General features: G+C 40.5%; 1 protein-coding gene across 4 annotated transcripts in view; it reads left to right on the forward strand.

Annotated features, from left to right (window-relative positions):
• The window catches only part of fndc3ba (fibronectin type III domain containing 3Ba), a 112,542-nt gene that overhangs the window by 64,950 nt on the left and 27,978 nt on the right, over positions 1-19,614 (forward strand). For all 4 annotated transcript variants that reach the window (XM_031310037.2, XM_031310038.2, XM_035994821.1 and 1 more), the window contains exons 8-17: positions 5,952-6,010; positions 8,744-8,895; positions 9,001-9,060; positions 9,246-9,384; positions 10,115-10,168; positions 10,505-10,629; positions 11,702-11,876; positions 12,481-12,567; positions 15,523-15,658; positions 18,324-18,395. In XM_031310037.2, the coding sequence (XP_031165897.1) occupies positions 5,952-6,010; positions 8,744-8,895; positions 9,001-9,060; positions 9,246-9,384; positions 10,115-10,168; positions 10,505-10,629; positions 11,702-11,876; positions 12,481-12,567; positions 15,523-15,658; positions 18,324-18,395 (1,059 nt within the window). The remainder of the gene's footprint in view (positions 1-5,951; positions 6,011-8,743; positions 8,896-9,000; positions 9,061-9,245; positions 9,385-10,114; positions 10,169-10,504; positions 10,630-11,701; positions 11,877-12,480; positions 12,568-15,522; positions 15,659-18,323; positions 18,396-19,614) is intronic.

The following is a 19,614-nucleotide window of genomic DNA, read 5'->3' on the forward strand; positions in this document are numbered from 1 at the left end:
GGCAGCACATAAACAGAAGAGAGGTGAGGGACAGTGAGGACATAGGAGTGCGTGCGTGTGTGTGTGTGTGTGTAGCTACATTGGAAAGAGATTCAGTTTCTGTTTCAGCCGTCAGCATCAACTCTTTGTGGTTGTCTATATTAAACACTTAAGCAGCTGGACTCAGCAACCACAGCAAGTCATAACACTCAGCGGTGAGGTAAAGCAGTCGTGTTTTTCAAACTTTATTACTGGTCTTCTGAAACATTAAATAAATCTCTTACTTCTGTCACAAAGTTTGTGGGTTCTCCAACTTTTTTTCACAGTGCAGAAATATTGGTCCGTCTCATTCAGTGTAGAATTGTTTTGGCTGTAAGTAACTACGTAATGCAGCCAATAAATCGAGTGTTATTCAAGTTAATTTTTTTAACCTAAACGTGGTCCTACTTTTGGTCCTGATTCAGCCCTCAAGAAGCAATGAGCTACATGTTGGCAAAATGACAAGAAAAGCAAAAGAAAAACTCAGATTTTGAAGGGACGTTCAACATTTTTGGAAATAAGCCTATTTGTTCTTTTTTCTAGGTAATGTGTGATTTTGAGAAACCTAACAACCCAGATTTGAACAAAAAGAAATGAAGTGCTTTGAATCTTAACTCAAGGTCCAGCTTTTTTTGGAGCTTTCAACTGCATCTAATAGTCTTCTAACTTGGAAATCCAGACCCAAATCCGAAAGATTAAGGGTCTGGCACTGAGTAATGAAAATGGCCCTACTTGAGGGGCGACACCAAGCATGCATTTAAAAATCTCACTGCACGCAATTGGATACCATTACGACCAATCACAACAATACACGGGGTGACGTATCCAGAGCCCCATACGCTTAGCTACCAGCGGAGCTAACTGGTAGATTAAACTCTTGCCGTATCCGGTCAGCAAAACAGCAAAAACGTCCTGCCTATATCAGATACACCGATGTGATTGGTGCAGCTCGGCTAAAAGGGCATAGTTAATGAGCATCATTACTGAATGCCAGAGTGACTTGCTGAGAGAACTCTGGATTTCCAGGGTAATAGTATTCATCGGTGAATGCAGTTCTTTTGATAGGGCTGGCTGATGATCGAATTTATTAGATGTAGAATCTCTCATTGGCCTAAATTTACTTTCATCACAGATTCCAAACAAAGAAATTAAAAAAATTACAAAAAAAAACAGTGATATCTTTACAGACATTCACCGAACCAGTCAGCCACTGGTTATACTGTAATTAATCCAGATGATATAAAAAATAAGAAATCACATACGAAAGAGATTGTATTTCATAATTCTTTTTTTATGCTACTAAACTTAACATTTGTAGTTGAAGGCATCCTCAACAGCACCAGCCTCTGTCTCTAACAAAACAAAGGAAAAGGCAGAATGTGAGTTTTCTTTGACCATTTTATGGTAAATAAAACATAAATTTCTTCAGTTCCCAATAAATAATTAAACTTGTTCAACAGTAAAGCTGTTTGTCAGCCATCCATATTGTTTGCTTATAAAGATGCTAATAATGGAATTCCTCCTCTTCTTGCCTTAACCGTGGTACCAGCACCAGACAAGTAGCTAAAGGACTGCAGCGTTAAACAGGCAATATTCTCCTTTTTCACCCAGCTGTGATAAATGGGTGGAATAAGCTGGGTCAGCCTGTGAGCAGACAGAGCTATTCATGTCTGGACCGGTCTGTCTGACTGTGCCATAATTCCATAAAAGAGAAAAGATCAGTTTTGTTTGAAAGGGTGAAAGGGGGCAAGATAAAAAAAAAAAAGTGTGCTAATGAGCCAAAGTGTCTAGCAGTGATGCAGAATGTGTACTTCACCTGTTGAACTCTACCCAACACACACACACACACACACACACACACACACACACACAGTAGCCTAACCCCCCTTGTCCTATCACCCATCACCGATCTGCTGTAACATGATACTGGGACTTTGGAGACACACACTCGCTGTCTCTCTCTTGCGCTTGCTTTTTTATTCTGTCAAACACACACACGCACGCACGCCCACACACACACACACACACACACACACACACACACACACACACACACACACACACACACGGAGGTCAAGTTGAGGTTGTGCTTCCATGACATCACTGTTGCCATGACTCATAAGTGCAACCCCAGGCTCAATAAGGCCCTCTCCCCCACAGAACTTGTCAGAGGGACTTAGCCACTCTCTCTCTCTCTCTCTCTCTCACACACACACACACACACACACACACACACACACACACACACACACACACACACACACACACACACACACACACACACAATCATTCATTCATTAATTCATCAGTTGAACCCAGTGATCTTCGAAAACAAACTGTTGTATACATAAGTATACTCTGTATGTGTTTTTGTCCATGTGTGTGTAGTTGTGTGTTAATGCCTATTTAATGCAGTCCTTTACCACTGTAACACTCTTATCAAACAGACTTGGTTTCATACAGGTCTTGAATTACACACACACACACACACACACACACACACACCCTATGTGATTTATAGTGGTCAGACTCAGATGGAGAAAGCAGGCCTCCTCTGGTCGGAAAAACCTCCACTGCGGGGATCACACAGGGGGGAAAGACTTCCATTACCAACACATGTGTACACATACACACTCACTTGCACTCGCCCTCCTAACTATCCAGAGTGTCTAATAAATCCCCTTTTAGACACATCGTATCACTGGACCAGACCTGTGCGTGCGTGCGTGCGTGTGTGTGTGTGCCCGTACCCTTCCACCCAAAATCATGCTTAAAGAGGCCTTTATGATCTTTAGGACTGCAACTGATGATTACAGTGGTGCTCATACGTTTATGAACCCATGCTAAAGTTGACTAAAAAGAGGAATAAAAAAATCATCTTTTGGAATTTGATCTTAATGCCTTAATTAAAAAAAAACTAGGAGAAATCCAAACTTTAAGGACACCAGTTTTCTTTGTGAATGAATAATGTATCGTAAATAAATAACTGTTCTTCCTTAAAATACAGGGGGGATAAGTAAGTACACCCCTATGTTAAATTCCCATAGAGGCAGGCAGATTTTTATTTTTAAAGGCCAGTTATTTCACGGATCCAGGATACTATGCATCCTGATGAAGTTCCCTTGGCCTTTGGAATTAAAATAGCCTCACATCATCACATACCACACACCATATCTAGAGACTGGCATGGTTTTATTTCAGTTAGCCTAATAGCTGGTTTGATTTGCATTGAGAGATGATTTTATGGAAAGTACCCCATGCCAGTCTCTAGATATGGTGTAGGTTATGTGATGATTTGAGGCTAAGGCCAAGGGAACTTCATCAGGATGCATAGTATCCTGGATCCATGAAATAACTGGCCTTTAAAAATAAAAATCTGCCTGCCTCTCTGGGAATTTAACATAGGGGTGTACTTACTTATGTCCCCTGTATTTTAAGGAAGAACATTTATTTATTTACGATACATTAGTCTTTCACAAAGAAAATTGGTGTCCTTAAAGGTTGGATTTTTCCTCTTTTTTTTTAATTAAGGCATTAAGATCAATTTCCAAAAGATGATTTTTTTTATTCCTCTTTTTAGTCAACTTTAGCATGGGTTCATAAACTTATGAGCACCACTGTATTTTCATTATCAATTGATGTTTTGATTATGTCTTCAATTAATGGATTCATAATTTCTTTATTATATTATTTATACTTTGCTTGTATTATGCGACCAATAGTCCAAATTCCAAATATATTTCATTTAGAATAAGCTGAGAAAAACAAAAAAAACTCAGATTTGAGAAACAGGAACAGTACATGTTTTTTGATATATGACTAATAAAACGAATAATTGATTAAATCAATTATCTGATTGTCAACTTATCAATGGTTTCAACACAAACTTGTTACCATTAAAATCCATAAATACATTGCATTATAATGAGCCCCACCATTTTCATAGACATAAATGTCCTTTTTCTACTCTGTCACAAAGTATGTAATTATGCGTGTCCTCAGCATTTGAAAGAGTTCACATTTAAAGTGCCCATATTATGAAAAAATCACTTTTTCTGGGATTTAGGGTGTTCTTTTGTGTCTCTGGTGCTTCCACACACATACAAACTTTGAAAAAAATCCATCCATGCTGTTTAGAGTGAGATACAGTTTCTGAATGTGTCCTGCCTTCAGTCTCTGGGTGAGCTGTTCAAAATCGGCACGGCTTGTGACGTCACAAGCCGAAAAGAGCAGGCTAACCGCAACCATTAGCTCGTAGCGTTAGCATGCTAACGCTAATGCTAACGCTAGCATGCCAACGCTAGCATGCTACCTCGTTCTCAATAGCAAAGCACTGCTACAACATACACAAGTTCACCATAATCTACAAAAGAGCTACTTACATGTGCGCCCTCATTTAGAAGTCTCCCAGCTAATCCTGCCTTGTAACTGACCGAAGTTGTAGAAACAGCCTTTCTTTTACTGTCTATGGAGCTAGCTAGCTGACATGATCTACATCTGAGCTACTGGGCATGTGCAGTGCAATCAAAGATAGTACAGAAGAAGAAGAAGAAGAAAAGAGGTCTCACTCTGTAGCTAAAACAGAGACCAGCTGAAAAGAGGATCTGCAGCAGTGAGAGAGAGCGGTGCAGTACAACAAAAATATGGTGTTTTTTGAAAATTAAACCATGTAAACCTATTCTGGTACAACCTTAAAATACAATATGAACCTGAAAATGAGCATAATATGGCTGCTTTAACACCTGATGTCTAGTTGGTGTTTTATGGAAGGTTTAGCCATACAGGAAGCAATGTGCAGCTGCTTTCATGGGAGACCACATATGTGAATTACCAGCTATATCTGATCCAGTATATTGTCTGGCATCTGTATCAAATACTCAAATGAAATCAAAATAAATAGAAGTTGAAATAAACCTAATTAATAAGTGCTCTAAAAGAAGCATTTCAATCCTGTTTTCTTTGCAGGCTTGTGGAGTTAAATACCCAGCGGCATTTTATATCAGCACTCTCGTAATATACATATGGCATTGTTTTCAGTATAATTTCTACTGCAAGGCTGCAACAATACAGCTGACGTCAGATGATTATGTGGATGATTACTCACAGGTGTAGGGACAATTCAGTTGATTGAAAATGATACATAATAATGATTAGTATAATGATTTCTATGAAGTAGTGCCTCCAAAGAAAATCAAAAGGTTCTATGTACAGAACAGAATAGTCACTGTGGAATATGAGTAATCTTTTTTGGGGTGATCCCCGTTTTATTTGCTCTAGGTTGGGAATTTGTGACTAATGCTTTTCTGTGGAACATTTAGTGTTTTTTTTCCCCCCAAGGGCTGTGTTCATCATGACTTTATAGGATGAAATAAGTGGTTGCTGATGCAAACAAGTGTTGCATTACACACTATTAGACAACACACTTTTGGGGAATTTGGGTCTGGTTTTACTTTATTTTGGGCTATTTCTGTGTTTTTTGTTTACACAGCTGACTGAATTACATTTTAGATAGAATACTTTCACAGACAAAATCAGGAACTAGCTGACTTTTTTACCCTACAATTTTACAGTCAAGATGCAAATCTTGGCTGACCTTGGACAATAAAGAGACATAGATTTCAAGATATCACAATAACGTGGCTTGTGGGAATTTAAAACCCCGTCCTTGTCAGCAGCACTGCCATAATTGCTAATGTGCATGTGTTTTGAAACTTGGGATTGTGGAATTTTTCTTTTCTTTTTATTTAAATAAAAAAGTCAGGAGTCAGAAATGTGTAAATTATGCACACAGATTGCAATTAAGGCCCCCGACATTTGGCACAAATGCTCCAAAGATCGGTGACAGTCTCTCTACTATGTTGAATATTACATTTAAAAAAACCTCGATGATGTTTGATAATTACTCTTTTTTTTTTTTCTCTCTGTCTCCTCAGACCATGATTCAGAAGGAAAGCGTGTTCAAGACATGCTGTCTACAATCGACAAACCACAGGTTGGTATGCAAACCTCCTCCCACAGATGCACACACACACACACACACACACACACACACACACACACACACACACACACACTTACTTACTGTATAACCACTTTCATCAATCACCTTTTGTCTGATGCACTCATAGCTGGCAGTGTTGATGTCTTTTCCATATTTTCATCCTGTCTCTGTGACTACCATCAAACTCAGATGCTAACACTGACAATAATAAGTGTAGTGTCTTGTAAATGCAGTGTGTCTCTCATTTTAAAGTCATTTTCAGGGCTTTAGTAACCGTCACAGGTAAGGTAACTGATCATTTAAGCTCTGCTTGGCCTGGCCACATGAGGGCAGCATCTGCTCATCAAAGCCATTCACTTCCCGCTCTGCCTTTACCAAGCTGAAAAACACTATAACAGCTTTTTTTTCCTTCCTCAAGGGGATTGTGAGTGAATGAGCCGGAGCCATGCAGACATGGTTTGGTAGAGAGGAATTGCTCTCTCCCAGTGAAAGCAGTTTGGTCAGCAAGCTGTGCAATTGGACACTTTGAGAGAGAGAGAGAGAGAGAGAGACCTTCAGGAGATTAGAAGTTAGTGTGCAGCAGCGATTCATTCGCTCTCATAACCTCAAATCACCTCCTCACTGATACAGCCTGTTTATTATAGTCGATATTGAGAAGAAAAAGGAAAGGAGAGGGAAATAAGGAGGAGGATTTTGAGATCTCCTAGTGTCATTGATTGCTATTTTGTGTCACTAACTGCAGATGGGATGTTCTTTTGCTTTTGACACTCCATTACCTTAATGCATTTATATGGCTTTATACTGTATATGGAGAGATAGTAAGTTTTACTGTGCTCCCTGCAACAGCAAAAGTGCCTCGTGATGGATTTAGCTGTGTACCATATATAGACACGGGAGCAGGTGTTGCCAAGGCAGAGCTTATATGAGAAAGTTCTTTCATTTAAAATGTTCACAATATTGTTCCTGTGGTTGTGCTGTTTGCTTTCAAAGCAGGTAGGTGCGTCTACTTCAGCTAAATTGAAATATGAGAAGCAGTGTGGGGTTGAAAGAGAAGTAGGCAGGAAAAAAAGGAGTAATTTGTTTGTGAATTCACCCTGTACCTGTTTACTCTTAGTACTTGAAGAAAGATGCAGCAAACCTTTTCCCTCAAAGGTCTGGGTGCTCATAATAGCACTGGCTACATTTGCATGCACACAATTAGTCGATGATGGCTGATAGTCACAGTAAGGCATTACACCAATTCAGATGTTAATGCAAGTTACTTAATATTCCTATTTCCTTGCTTCGGAGCATAGTGTAATTGATTGCTGAAATCGCCAAATTACGTTTAAGTCAAAATCTTTTTCCCAAACTGATCCCTTCCCACAGAGTGGGTCTCTACAGAGTGTCACTAAGGAGGAATGTTTAAATAAAGCTGTGTGTAAACTCATTCTTTATCTTCAGAATAGTAGTGCATGCACAAATATGTTTTTATTTATTTTAAAAAGTACAAAAGAGTGGAAATGTGTCTTTTTTTAGCTCAACATCTTTGGCGTGCGGTGTCAAGCAGATTGATTGTTGTGGCTATCTCGCAAAAAGTGATGAATGCAGTTTAAATGCTCTTCTATTATGAGCCTACAAGTTGTATATTATCGTATTTAAGTAATCATACTCCCATTCTGTCTAAATCGCATTGTGATTGGACTAAATCTGTGTATTTACATAAATGCAGCCATTGTATGAGGGAGACTAATGATCAAATCAGACACTTATTTATTTTTAGCGGCCTTTGTGTAACAGGTGCTGTCATGCAAAGAATTTGTCCTCCATTCTTCATCTCTGTTTCTCATCCTCTTTTACTTTTTTGTGTCCTTTTCTTTCAGCTTTTTGTCACTGTTTATCTCTTATGCACATGAAACAGTTGTTGCATTTATCTTCAGGTCATTCATTACCTGGAAGCCTTATTTATCTATCCACAGTGTGCATATTAGCAAAGTGATTAACATAACGAGTGTGAAAACAATGTTCTTAGTTGTAAATAAATTGCCATAAAAGACAAAGGCATTCTCAGGCATGTGGACACAGTGATGCGATCTCATAAAACCCAATAATTATGATCAAAACTCTCAATAAAATTACATGTCTGTCTCTCTGTCTTTTCCTGTCTGTCTTCCTCATAGACAGTCTAGGCATGGTTGTGGTTTCCAGTGCCCTCAAGGCACATTCATCGCCTACTCACTGAATGTGAAGTCTGGAATAGCAGCAGACTGTGCTAAATCACGCTAAATTGGCTCACCCACCATATGCTCCCATAAACATGCAGGCACTTGCAGGCACACAGTTGAACACACAAAACACGTGTTTGTTAATTTTAATTTGCTATGTTCTCGTCCCAATGGATGCGCAAGAGCCTGAAAGAACAGTGGAGTCTGGGCTACTGGTTTTAATGACACATTGCTTTACACACGCACATACAGAGCCAATTAATGGACAGACAGAAAAAACCTAGATGCACATTTAAAATGATACACACACCTTGATAGAACGATTTTACCGACATAATCATGAGGGTTGAGTTAATGCTGCCTAGAACAGAATAGAATAGAAAGGATCACTTACAAATAAAAAACTATAAAATGTCCTGTGTACAGCTGCTAACCAAATGCCACACTACATTTTGTGCAACCATACTTGGTTTCATTGTGTATATAACATGCAGTATGCATAATTATGTGTGTCTTATAGGTGTCCAATGTGCAGGCACGGGCTGCAAGGTTGTCCTGGGCCCCCCCTGCAGGGCTGGTGAACAGGCATGGTAACGGGATGCCTGTGTCCTGCTCCTACGAGGTTTCTCTCTCAGATAAGGGACGAGACGGAAAGTATCGCCTCATATACAGGTAGGGAACACACTCCAAGCTAAAAGAATACGCCACCGGCTACAAAGACACCTCAAGAAATGGCCAAAGTACACTGGTGTGACTTTTGTGCTTTGTTTGTTTCAGTGGCGAAGAACTGGAGTACCACCTGAAAGACCTAAGGCCAGCGACGGACTACCACGTACGGTAAGGACTTTGCCAGAGGACATTTAGCATGTGGTGTTTTATACTGCTTTCATACCTTTGTATGTTCTATATGTGATGTTTGTGGGTTTTCCCTATATATATATATATATATATATATAGCTAGCTAGCTAGATTCTAGCTTCATCTAGCCGTGAACATTTGGATATCTTGTGTGTTTGCTTTAGGGTGTCGGCAATGTACAACTCTGTTCGAGGCTCGTGTTCAGAGGCCGGATCCTTCACTACACACTGCAGCGCCCCCGATGTCCCGTTATCCCCGAAACTCTCCCACCGCACCAAGAGCACCCTCACCCTACAGTGGAAGGTACAGGCACTAACAGACACTCCTTTTTTGTCTCAAAGACATACAGTAACACATTTAACCCCTATGAACATCCCAGTGACTTATGATGTGTCAATTGGTTTTGACAGCCCATTTGCGATTAAATTATTATAAATTAAACAAGACTCAGGGTTCTTCATGTGTCTACCACACTTCATTTGTACAGTGACACACAAAAGATCTGCGTTCTTTTTTTTAGGCTTTTTCCACCTTTAATTGATAGGACAGCTAGGTGAGAAAGGGGGAAGACATGCAGGAAATTGTCACAGGTCGGATTCGAACCCTGGACCTCTGCGTCGAGGCATAACACTCTCAGTATATGTGTGTCTGCTCTACCTACTGAGCCAACCCTGCCACAGATCTGCATTGTTTGATGAAAGTAAACAGCTATGCTTCACCTGGTTTAGCTAGCTTGACTTTATCAACCCTACAGCCCCTATTGGAAAGACATTCTTGCATTGTTGCACAATGCAGTCAGGGCGCATCCCTCTGGCCTCTCTGGCCTTCTCCCTGCACACTTAATTTTCATCCACTCACACCGTCACTGATAAAGAGTGACATGAATCATCCAGACAGGATATGAGGCCAGTCATAAAAACACAGCGAGTATTTTGTCTGTCTCAGTGTTAGATACTTGTATCCTTGGCTAATCTCTCTGTCTCTCTCTTGTCTCTTGTGTGCCTCGCTCCATCCATTTCCCTGTCGTCCACAGCCCTCAGGCGACAACGGATCCAAAATCACAAACTACCTGCTCGAATGGGATGAGGTGAGTCTGTCTCTCATCTGTCATGCCTCCCCTTTTATTTTAAAGAAAGAAGCACTCGTACCTATCACAGACGTCATAAAACGGATGTTAACAGGTAGCTCCTCAGACAAGATGTAATAAGTGTTTAAATGATGCCTTTCCAATCTATGTCGGTCCTCTCACTCTCATTCTCCTTCTCCCTTTTGTACTTTTTCACTTTGTCATCTTTTTTGTTCTTCGTCTATTTTATTTAACTCTTTTCTTCAATCTCCTATTACAATTAATCGTATCCCCCTGTTCTTGTCTCATCGTACTTTCTTTTTTCATCTATGCATCCATCTCTTCTCTCCTCTGCAGGGAAAGAAGAACAGTGTTTTCAGAGAATGTTACTTCGGGAGCCAGAGACACTGTAAGCTGACACGACTGTTCCCCGCCTGTGGCTACACGTTCAGAGTGGCTGCATACAATGACATTGACGCAAGGTAATGTTGCCTATTACTGAATACACAAACACATGTACTATACAATCACATTCACTCAGGTGAAAAAAAGTAGTGATGCACACATTATCATGAATAGCACAGGAGGCAGATGCCATAACTCTTTCTTGTTGCTTGTTCATGTACTATAGGAGCATGGATTTATTAAGATACACGACCACTTTTCACTTGAGCACCTGACAGTTAGCACTTCAGGCACAACATATGCATTTTCATTATGAAGTCTGAATGAATCTGTACACCTCCGTAATAATTGACATGCAGCCTGCGTCAATTATTCTGCATGTGACAGGAGTCCTCCTCCTCTTTCCTTATTTTCCCTCTATTTCCTCTCCTCTTGTCTCCTCTTTGTCATTATGACGGCGAGCATCTCGCATCTAGTCGTTAGGTTAACAGGGAGGAGGGAGGCGGTGATGGAAGGGAGCGAGAGTGAGGGAGGAGATATTAGCTCTTGGGCTGAACTCAAAGCGGCCTTAATGCATCCTTCAGCTTTGAAGCTATGGACACTCAGTCTGGCTCAAACATACCCGGCACACACTGGCTTTTGATTACTAGCTATTTTTCTTACTTGAATTTCTTTTCCCGACCTCTCAAATCCCTGCTGCTGGCCATACATTCAAATTCTTTCCCTCCTGCAACTCTCAAATTAACCTCCCCTCATCCTCTGTTTTTTCCATCTGGTTTCTAACATGTATACATCCTATTTTTCTCCTGTTACGGCTCCTCTTTAACCGCCCTCTTCTTACTATCTCCACTGGCAGCTCCCCACAGCCCCATCCTTACCTGCATCCCCGCACGTACCCCTTCATTCCCTTGAAATGAGCACTAATGTCAGTGTCCTTTTCTTATTCACGTTTTCTCCTCCTTTCACTTTTCAAAAATGTTCCTCTCTCCGTCCCTGCTGAATTTGTAATTCATGATGCACAGCTTCCCTTCCCTCTTGCACTGCAGTCCCCTTTCCCTCAAAACTAATAATCTAAGAAGTGAATAATTTGCTTCAGCATTTTAAATAAAAACAAAAATGTGAATAAAATGGAAATGTTGTTTTGTGCAGTGGCTTCAGCACAGAGGTGGTCTTTTACACCATGGGCACCCTGCCTGCGCTGCCTCTGGCACCGCGGCTGGTCAGGGCGGGGGTGTCCTGGGTGACCCTGGAGTGGGGGCGTCCTGAGGGCAGTCCGAGCGAGGAGCAGCTCAAATACACACTCGAAATCCAGGAGGACAACAGCGTGAGTACCACACACATCTAAACACCCATATTTATATGAAACCATTCATAAGTTTATGTTAGGGGCACAGGTTCTTTTCCATTACCATAAAAACAGCCCTCATAGATTTGAACATGGTGGGAGCCACACAATCCACCATAGTAAAACTTGAAAGCGTAATCTGGTTTTGTGAAACCTTCAGTTATGGTATTTGATTGAGCTGTGTGCTGACAGTTACTCGAATCCCACAAGAAGAGAAAGAGGAGAATAAACAATTTCCACCAAGGAAAAATGGATTGTGAGAAAATATAAAGATTCCTTGCATAATGCATTACAAAATAGTTTTGGGGTAATGTACAACAGATGCACAGAGCAGTATTTCTTATAATACACAAGCATACACAAAGAAACACACTACATGATTGAGCACGTATATAAAATGGGAATTGCACCAGATGCTCTCACACACTCCCTCTCACACAAATACAGTATATAATGCAAAAGTCAGCATTTATTGCATCCATATGCTTGAAAATATGCGCTTAAACTAATACACGCTGACAGAAACACTCGTACATACACACACAGACTTCTGACAGTGTATCTGTATCTGTATTACCCACAGGGAACAGACTTTCATCCTAAGTACACTGGAGAAAACTTGACCTGTACTGTACAAGGCCTGAAGAGGAGTACACAGTATAAATTCAGGGTGAGTGACAACATAATGTGGATGCTGGTGTGTGTGTTCATTTTTTTAATTACCTACGCCCAGTGTTGGGTGTAACGCAAATACTTTTTCGGGTAAAAAGTAGTGTAACGCACTACTACTGAAAATTTGGTAACGAAACGTAGTTCCTTTTTCAATTCGGCGCAACGTTACTTTTCCCAGGAACAGATTTGACAGCGACACTGCCTTCTCAGCTGCGTGCTCACAAGCTCCACATGGGACGTGACAGAGGCTGGTAGCAGAGCAATCATGGCAGCGAGAAGCATCCAACGCTAACTTTTGAGAGCATTTTAAGCTTTGTGACTTTTTGCTGGACGGCGCTCTGAGCCAGGCAGACACAAAGCTGACAACCTCACAGATGGATGCGGTGGAGATGGCCTCATACATACACGCAGCGGACCGCTGTGGACTTGTGTCGGTTGCACGGACACGCAAGGATTTCCAGAAAAGAGGCTGCATGTGTCTACGAAAATGCACGGACCATCGTGGCTGCGCGACCGGTACAAGTCGATACAGACATTACATAGTATACACTAACACCGTGTAACGCCGATGACCTGCTGATGTGCATTTAACCCGCGCTGGACTCGTTCATAATGAATCAGCCGTCACTCTGTGAGTAGAGAATCCAGCCTGCAGTGGAGTTCAGACACTCACTGATAAACCAGAGATTGGCTTTATGGTCAAAGATAGTTTTTGTATAATTAACTTCAGTCTCTGCCAGAGACCCCTGCTTTTAAAAGTAACGTAAAAGTAACGAGTAAAGTAAAAAGTTACTTTCCATAGGGGGTAACTAAGTAAAGTAACTGTTTTTTTTTTTTTTAACGAGTAACGAGCAAACACTACTTTTTAAAAGTACCTTCCCCAACACTGCCTACGCCAAGGAGGTTATGTTTTCGGTACGGTTTGTCCGTTTGTTTTGGTGGTTTGTCTGTCAGCAGGATTACGGAACAAATACTGGCCCAATTTTCATGAAACTTGGTGGAAGGGTGTAGCTTGGGCCAAAGAAGAACCCATTACATTTTGACATGGATCCGGGGCGAATACGCAAATTCATTGCTAGATAGGTTGTTTGTGCTGCATTCATGTGGTGTCAGAATAATCAAAAAAAATGTATTCCAGACAGTCAAAACTTCACCGTTTTTTTTAAAGATTTTCTTTTGGGCATTTGGCCTTTTTTGGACATTTGACAGTGTAGGCATACTAGAAATGGGAGAAAGAGAGGTTATGGCATGCAACTGGTCCCACAGCGGAGACATTGCGGTTGATTGGGAGGCTAACAAGGTGCTCCTGCATGTTTGTTTCTGCACGATTGTTGGCTCTTTGTGTGCATGTGGACTATCAGAATGATCTCTGCACAGATATTGATGATAATGAATGCTCTGTTTTTTTTCCTATTGTTTATAATGCTTCTCTCTACCTTTGAGTCAACAAAAATGCTTATGAATAGTTTTAATAGCCACAATTCTTGTTGAGAGTTAGATGATAAGACCCAAGCTAACGTTACAGCCAGCTGCCAGTTAGCTTAGCTAAGACTCCAGGAAATCTTTGCCCTCGGCTAAGAGATATTCTGACACATAACCACCCTTAAAACTACAACTTCTTCTCACACATATTGTTGTACAGATAACAAAATATACCGTTTTAACTAGTAAGCTTTAGAGGTGCTGGTAGGTGGCTTTTGTTACCTTTGTCCCCGTTTACAGTATTTTGCTACGCTAAGCCAACCTTCTGCTGGCTGTAACTTCATATTTACCGTACCGACATGGAAGTACTTTCAATCTTCTCATTTAGCTAACTCTAATTAAAGCAAATGTTTCATTGGTGTGTAGCCTAAATGTATTATGTATGTGTTTGTCAGAATGAAATGGACAGTAATTAGCATTATTAGCATTAGCTGCTTTGGTGTATAAGATGAGTGGGATTTGTTACGTAGGATGTTCAATAGTCATTCAAAGTACATTAAAGCAAACCTGCAAAAGGTTGCATTTACTCTTTGACATTTTGTTTGATTTCAGGTGTTCTCTTGAATACAGTGTGTAGCTACAGCTCAAGTCATCTTGTGTGCCTATTAATCTTCAGTTTTTACTTGATCAGTTTCCAGTCAGTGATGTTCTCTTTCTGTTAAATGTTTCTATGGATACCAGCCTATCCAGGTGACTTCAGTGAGTAAGTTGTCGTCAGTGGTATTACAGCATCCATCAATGTAGTAAGGAATACAGCATTTTACCGCCAGAGAAGTGGCTGCAATTTAACCTGTTGTGAAAGAAGGCAATTCACAAGCCAATTAGAAAGTAGAGAACACCGGCTCAAATAAAAGCTGTGATAGCTGTTCATAATGTGAGGACATTGTGACACAAATGTTACTCACAGTAGATCTCTGTAGGCCTAAGTGAGTTCGCGTTATTATTAATAATGCAGGAACTCTGTGTCTTGTTGTCAACAATGTATTATGGTGCAATCATCTCATACACCTTACATGGACTTACACACAAACATACATGCTCACACACAAAGGGACCTCTGTGTTCTTTGTGATGTTCGTCCGGTGTGAACATGTGGAAACAAAGCAGATTGATTTTCCATGGAATGGGGTAATGGAGTGGGTAAACTGAAGAGAAATGAAGGCAGAGGAGCCATGATAACCACAGGTGGAGTAGAGAGTAATGGCTCCTATCGATCAGGACAGTTCCTTTACTTCTTGATAGATTCCCATTCTCACTGTGCCTCTTTTTTGTCTTACACTCCATCTTTACTCATTTAGTTTCTTCTTTTACCCTATTATTTCCTCCATTTCTCTCCCTTACCATACCATATTTTCTATGTATACTGCCCTTCTGCCCTCTTTGCTTTCCTCTTCTCTCTTTCCATTTTCTTTTGTTCACCTTACATTGTCCTCCCTTTAACCCTCCATGTTGTCCGTTCCCGTCCCTGCAGCTCATAGCATCGAACATGGAGGGAAAGAGCAGTCCCAGTGAAGTGCTGGTGTGCACCACCAATCCAGACAAACCAGGCCCTCCATCTACACCCTGTGTCACTGCAGTAACGCCCTACGGATTTACCATCACATGGGGTAAAGATACAGACCCACACATGTATGCACATTTACCTTAAGGCGCTGACACACAGAGCCCATTTTCGGCCGTTGGACAGTCTGGCGAAGTCGGTGACTCGAGTCTGTTTGGTGTGTTCCGTGCCGTCGTCCGTCGGAGGAGCTGTTGGCCTTTATTTTGGCCGACCCATGCTCAGTCGGAGACAGGGCAGTCGGGACTCACCCGGAAATGGCAAGCCTCTCAAAATCTGATGAAAATCTTTTAAACTGACCTTTGTCGATCTGAAATGAAGACAGATTCAGCAACTGCATGGCCTATTTCTCGCTTAAAATGTTTTCAGAAACACGTTTCTATTTTAGTACAATATGAGATTGTATTCTGAACAAGCCGCCATGACAGTCTGGCTTTGAACATAGACTGTATATAGAATGGACCAACAGATCCCGTTGCTCTGGACGGAGACCAGCGAAGGCCATTAGAAGCACTTTTCCGGTGAGCGCCAAGCGTTATTGCGCAGCCTCCAACTGAGAGAGACGACGTAAATGTGACGTGGGTAACCTGTCTGAAAGTTGTAAGTCTTCTGGTAGCTGTGCCAAGAGAAATCTCAATCATTCCGAATATTACAGAGATGGAGAGCGTAGGTATATGTAAGGAGATAACATGGACACAGGCTAATTATTGCTAACTAAAATGCTAGTTAACATTAGTAATTAAACTTAAACAGCTAATGTAAGTCGAAACTGCCTGCGAGCTTCTCCTGACTATATAGTAATTCCTCTACTATGCGTCAGTAAGTCCTGTGGTTATGACACAATCGTTAGCCTATTTTTATAAAAACGTCTGCTAAGGAGCCATAACGTGAGATACAAGGTAATAGAGCCTATCATTGTCGTGTTTCTTTAGAAATAAACAATGGACAAATAAAGTCTTTAAACGCTTCAGATGTTAAGTTATTCGCTGTCAAAGTGACGTCAAAATGAATGGCAGTCAATGGAATGCTAACGGGGGGTGAGTGCTTGTTAGCATCAAAATGGCACCATAGGAGGTACGCGTTGTGAGGAGAAGCTTACCCCCTTGGCTGTGAATTTCCGGAGAAAAAAGACCCACGTGACGCGTTCGTCCTATCAGCTAATGGTTTTCATTTTCTGGGAAACAGTACAGAGAAGCGCCGCCTGCTGCTATGGAGACGTATTACGCGCAGAGCCTAAGTGTGTTTTGAGGCATTATTTTTGGACCTCAGGGACCCGACTGATCAGTCCAACTGCCTTTTCTGCCGACGGTCGGGCGTCTGGTTGGTGTGTAAGCACCTTTACACCGACACAGAGATGGGCAATATTCTTAAAACCCAATGGTTGCACATTCTGTAACACTTACAAGATGCAAGTGGAAATGCACACAGTCACAGGGAATTGTACTGACACAACCACCAACGTGAAGTTTAAATTCAAATTTAAATGATCATACATTACCCACCCTCTAACATACAGATTCATTTAAATGAATATGTTTTTTTCCAGTCTTGGACTTGTTCTAATAGTTTTAACCAACATTTGCTTGGTCAACAACACAAGAAAATCAAGGCTTCACAATTATCTGAATTTGTCATTGGCATAATGGAAAAGGTTTGCACATGTTCTGGTATCCATTCAAGGACAGTCAGTGTAGTACTATTCTAGAAAATATATTAGAAAATGTTCAAAATGGAGTGGTGATAGTTGCTCAAACAAACTCAACTTGAAAAAAATCAAATCTAACAGAGCATATAGCAGAACACAAGTATTGATGGAAAATAGAAAATCAATGACAAACTTCTGCCTCTGAGGTGTTGATGAAACTGAAGTAGCGGCCATAAAAAGCCATCATGTGTGCTATCATCCATCTGTCACGCCTCAGTGCTGCGGGAGTCAGGGCAGCCTGCCCATTTTCAAATGTTGTAAAATGGCACAGATCATGCTGCATCTCTCGATCACCGTTCAGATATTGATTTGACTTAAAAAGCTATAAACACAAAACATTTTAGAATGCTAAACAAAAAAACAAAACAACTTTATTGCGTTATAAGTAGTGTGATTTTTAAACCAGCTATAGCTCAACCATTTCAAAGTGATAGAGCTGCACTACAGTCCATTATGTAATGTGTGTTGATACAATAAGAATAAGCAGAGGCACAGTCAAGTAGGTTGTTTCCAGCAGTGCTGATTCACCTATAATCTCAGAATAAATCATCCCCAATTGTGTATTATTTTATTGTTACCACCACAAAATTTCTCTAAAAACGTCTTTATACAGATTAATACAGAAATAAAAGAAACTAGAACAATTTCTTACCAGTACCCTTGAAACATTTGGCAGGAGTTGTATAACTGTGCTCTGAGAGAATTATCAAAATTATGAAAGTAAAACTACCACAGCTTTATGAGTTATTGTACAATGTCTTTAGGATGGATGGGGATGCTAAATGTCATGAAAAGTCTCAACGGATGACCTATGAATGTGTGTTATATTCTTGTTTGTGAAGAATTTGTGCTGATACTAGGCCATTTTACACCTTTTCCTGAAGCCATAAAGGTCATGCTGAAAATGTGAGATGTTTTTACACATATTCCTCTGAGTTGTTCCCCAGCTCATAATGTTTGTGTGTGATAATAACCCAAACGAAAATGACCCCATCTATTCTTCCAACAGATCCTCCCCAGGACAACGGGGGCTCAGAAGCTCTTACGTACCTGCTAGAGATCTCAGAGGGATGCTCTGAAGGTACGACTTATATCTATCTGCCTGTGCTTCCGTCCATCCATCCAGCCACACATTCAGCTAATTTGAGTGCTTTTTCAGTCCATCATCTTATAAAAGAAAGCTCAAAATGTACCAAACCGTCATCACTCCCCTGTGCTGGTTCTCTCTATGCATCCATTTCTCTCACTTACCCTCCTAAGAAGAACAGTGGCCATAATTCACTCTTTGTTAGCAGCAATTTAGCACACAGCATTTTTCAGATTTCTGCTGATCTGCACCCCAGGAAGCAAATGTTCTCTGTATTCATTCAATCACATCAAAGAAAGAGGAGTAAGTTGTTTCTTGTAGACCAGTGTTGAATATCAAAGAACAGAAGAATGAAACGTCAAAAGCTCATATGTCTTCTTTCATTGGTAATGAAAGAGGATCAACAGCAGCACATATTGAACCCCATGTCCAGTGGATTGATGTAATTGGTTTTGGGTTGTCTGCAACTCAAATTTGCAGTCAGTATGACTGGATGTGATGTGTTTGATCTCTTTTTATCAGATAAAAACATTTTAGGAGCAGCTAAGAATCTTAACTGGCTTAATTGGCTTCATTTTTTATTTATTTTCAATTTATTTCTCTATAGCATTTCATATCCAAGACTAATATAAGTTTTATCGTTAGTTATTATTTAAAAGCTTAACGTTCAAAAACCTCATCTGCTTCATCGGGACTGTGTGGGTGTGATTTGATCAGATTTGATTGACAGTGACTTAAAAACCCACCAATTCCATCAGATTTTGATTCTGGGGTTCCTGATCTGTGCAAGGGAGTACATTGCATAACCTGTTTCCAACTGCTACTCAACTTTAAACCAGTGAAGAGAGCACAGACAAAACACAAAATACAGAAATATATGATGTGATATCACCAAAACTGTTCTTGCCTTGATGGAATATTGTTTGTTCATGTAGGATTCCATGATCGTGACAAAAAAAAGTTTTTGAGGGCCTTCAAACATCAGAGATACCTTGCACAGTATAACAATTGTCTTTGCCCATTTTTCCCTTTTCTATGATCTGTATATTGAGGGGGTTTTCTGCTTAGAGGATTTTTTGGCACCCCCCAAAGAGGTTTTAGCCAGCCCTGAAGAAAAATCACTAGCACCAAAATGATAACAATTGAGAATAAGAAATAGCGATTCAAATCCTCTCTCAATGTGTTTAAGAGCAATTTACCAAACAGCCGTTAA

The sequence above is a fragment of the Sander lucioperca genome, chromosome 18 (genome assembly GCF_008315115.2).
Source record: "Sander lucioperca isolate FBNREF2018 chromosome 18, SLUC_FBN_1.2, whole genome shotgun sequence".
Classification (NCBI taxonomy): Eukaryota; Metazoa; Chordata; class Actinopteri; order Perciformes; family Percidae; genus Sander; species Sander lucioperca.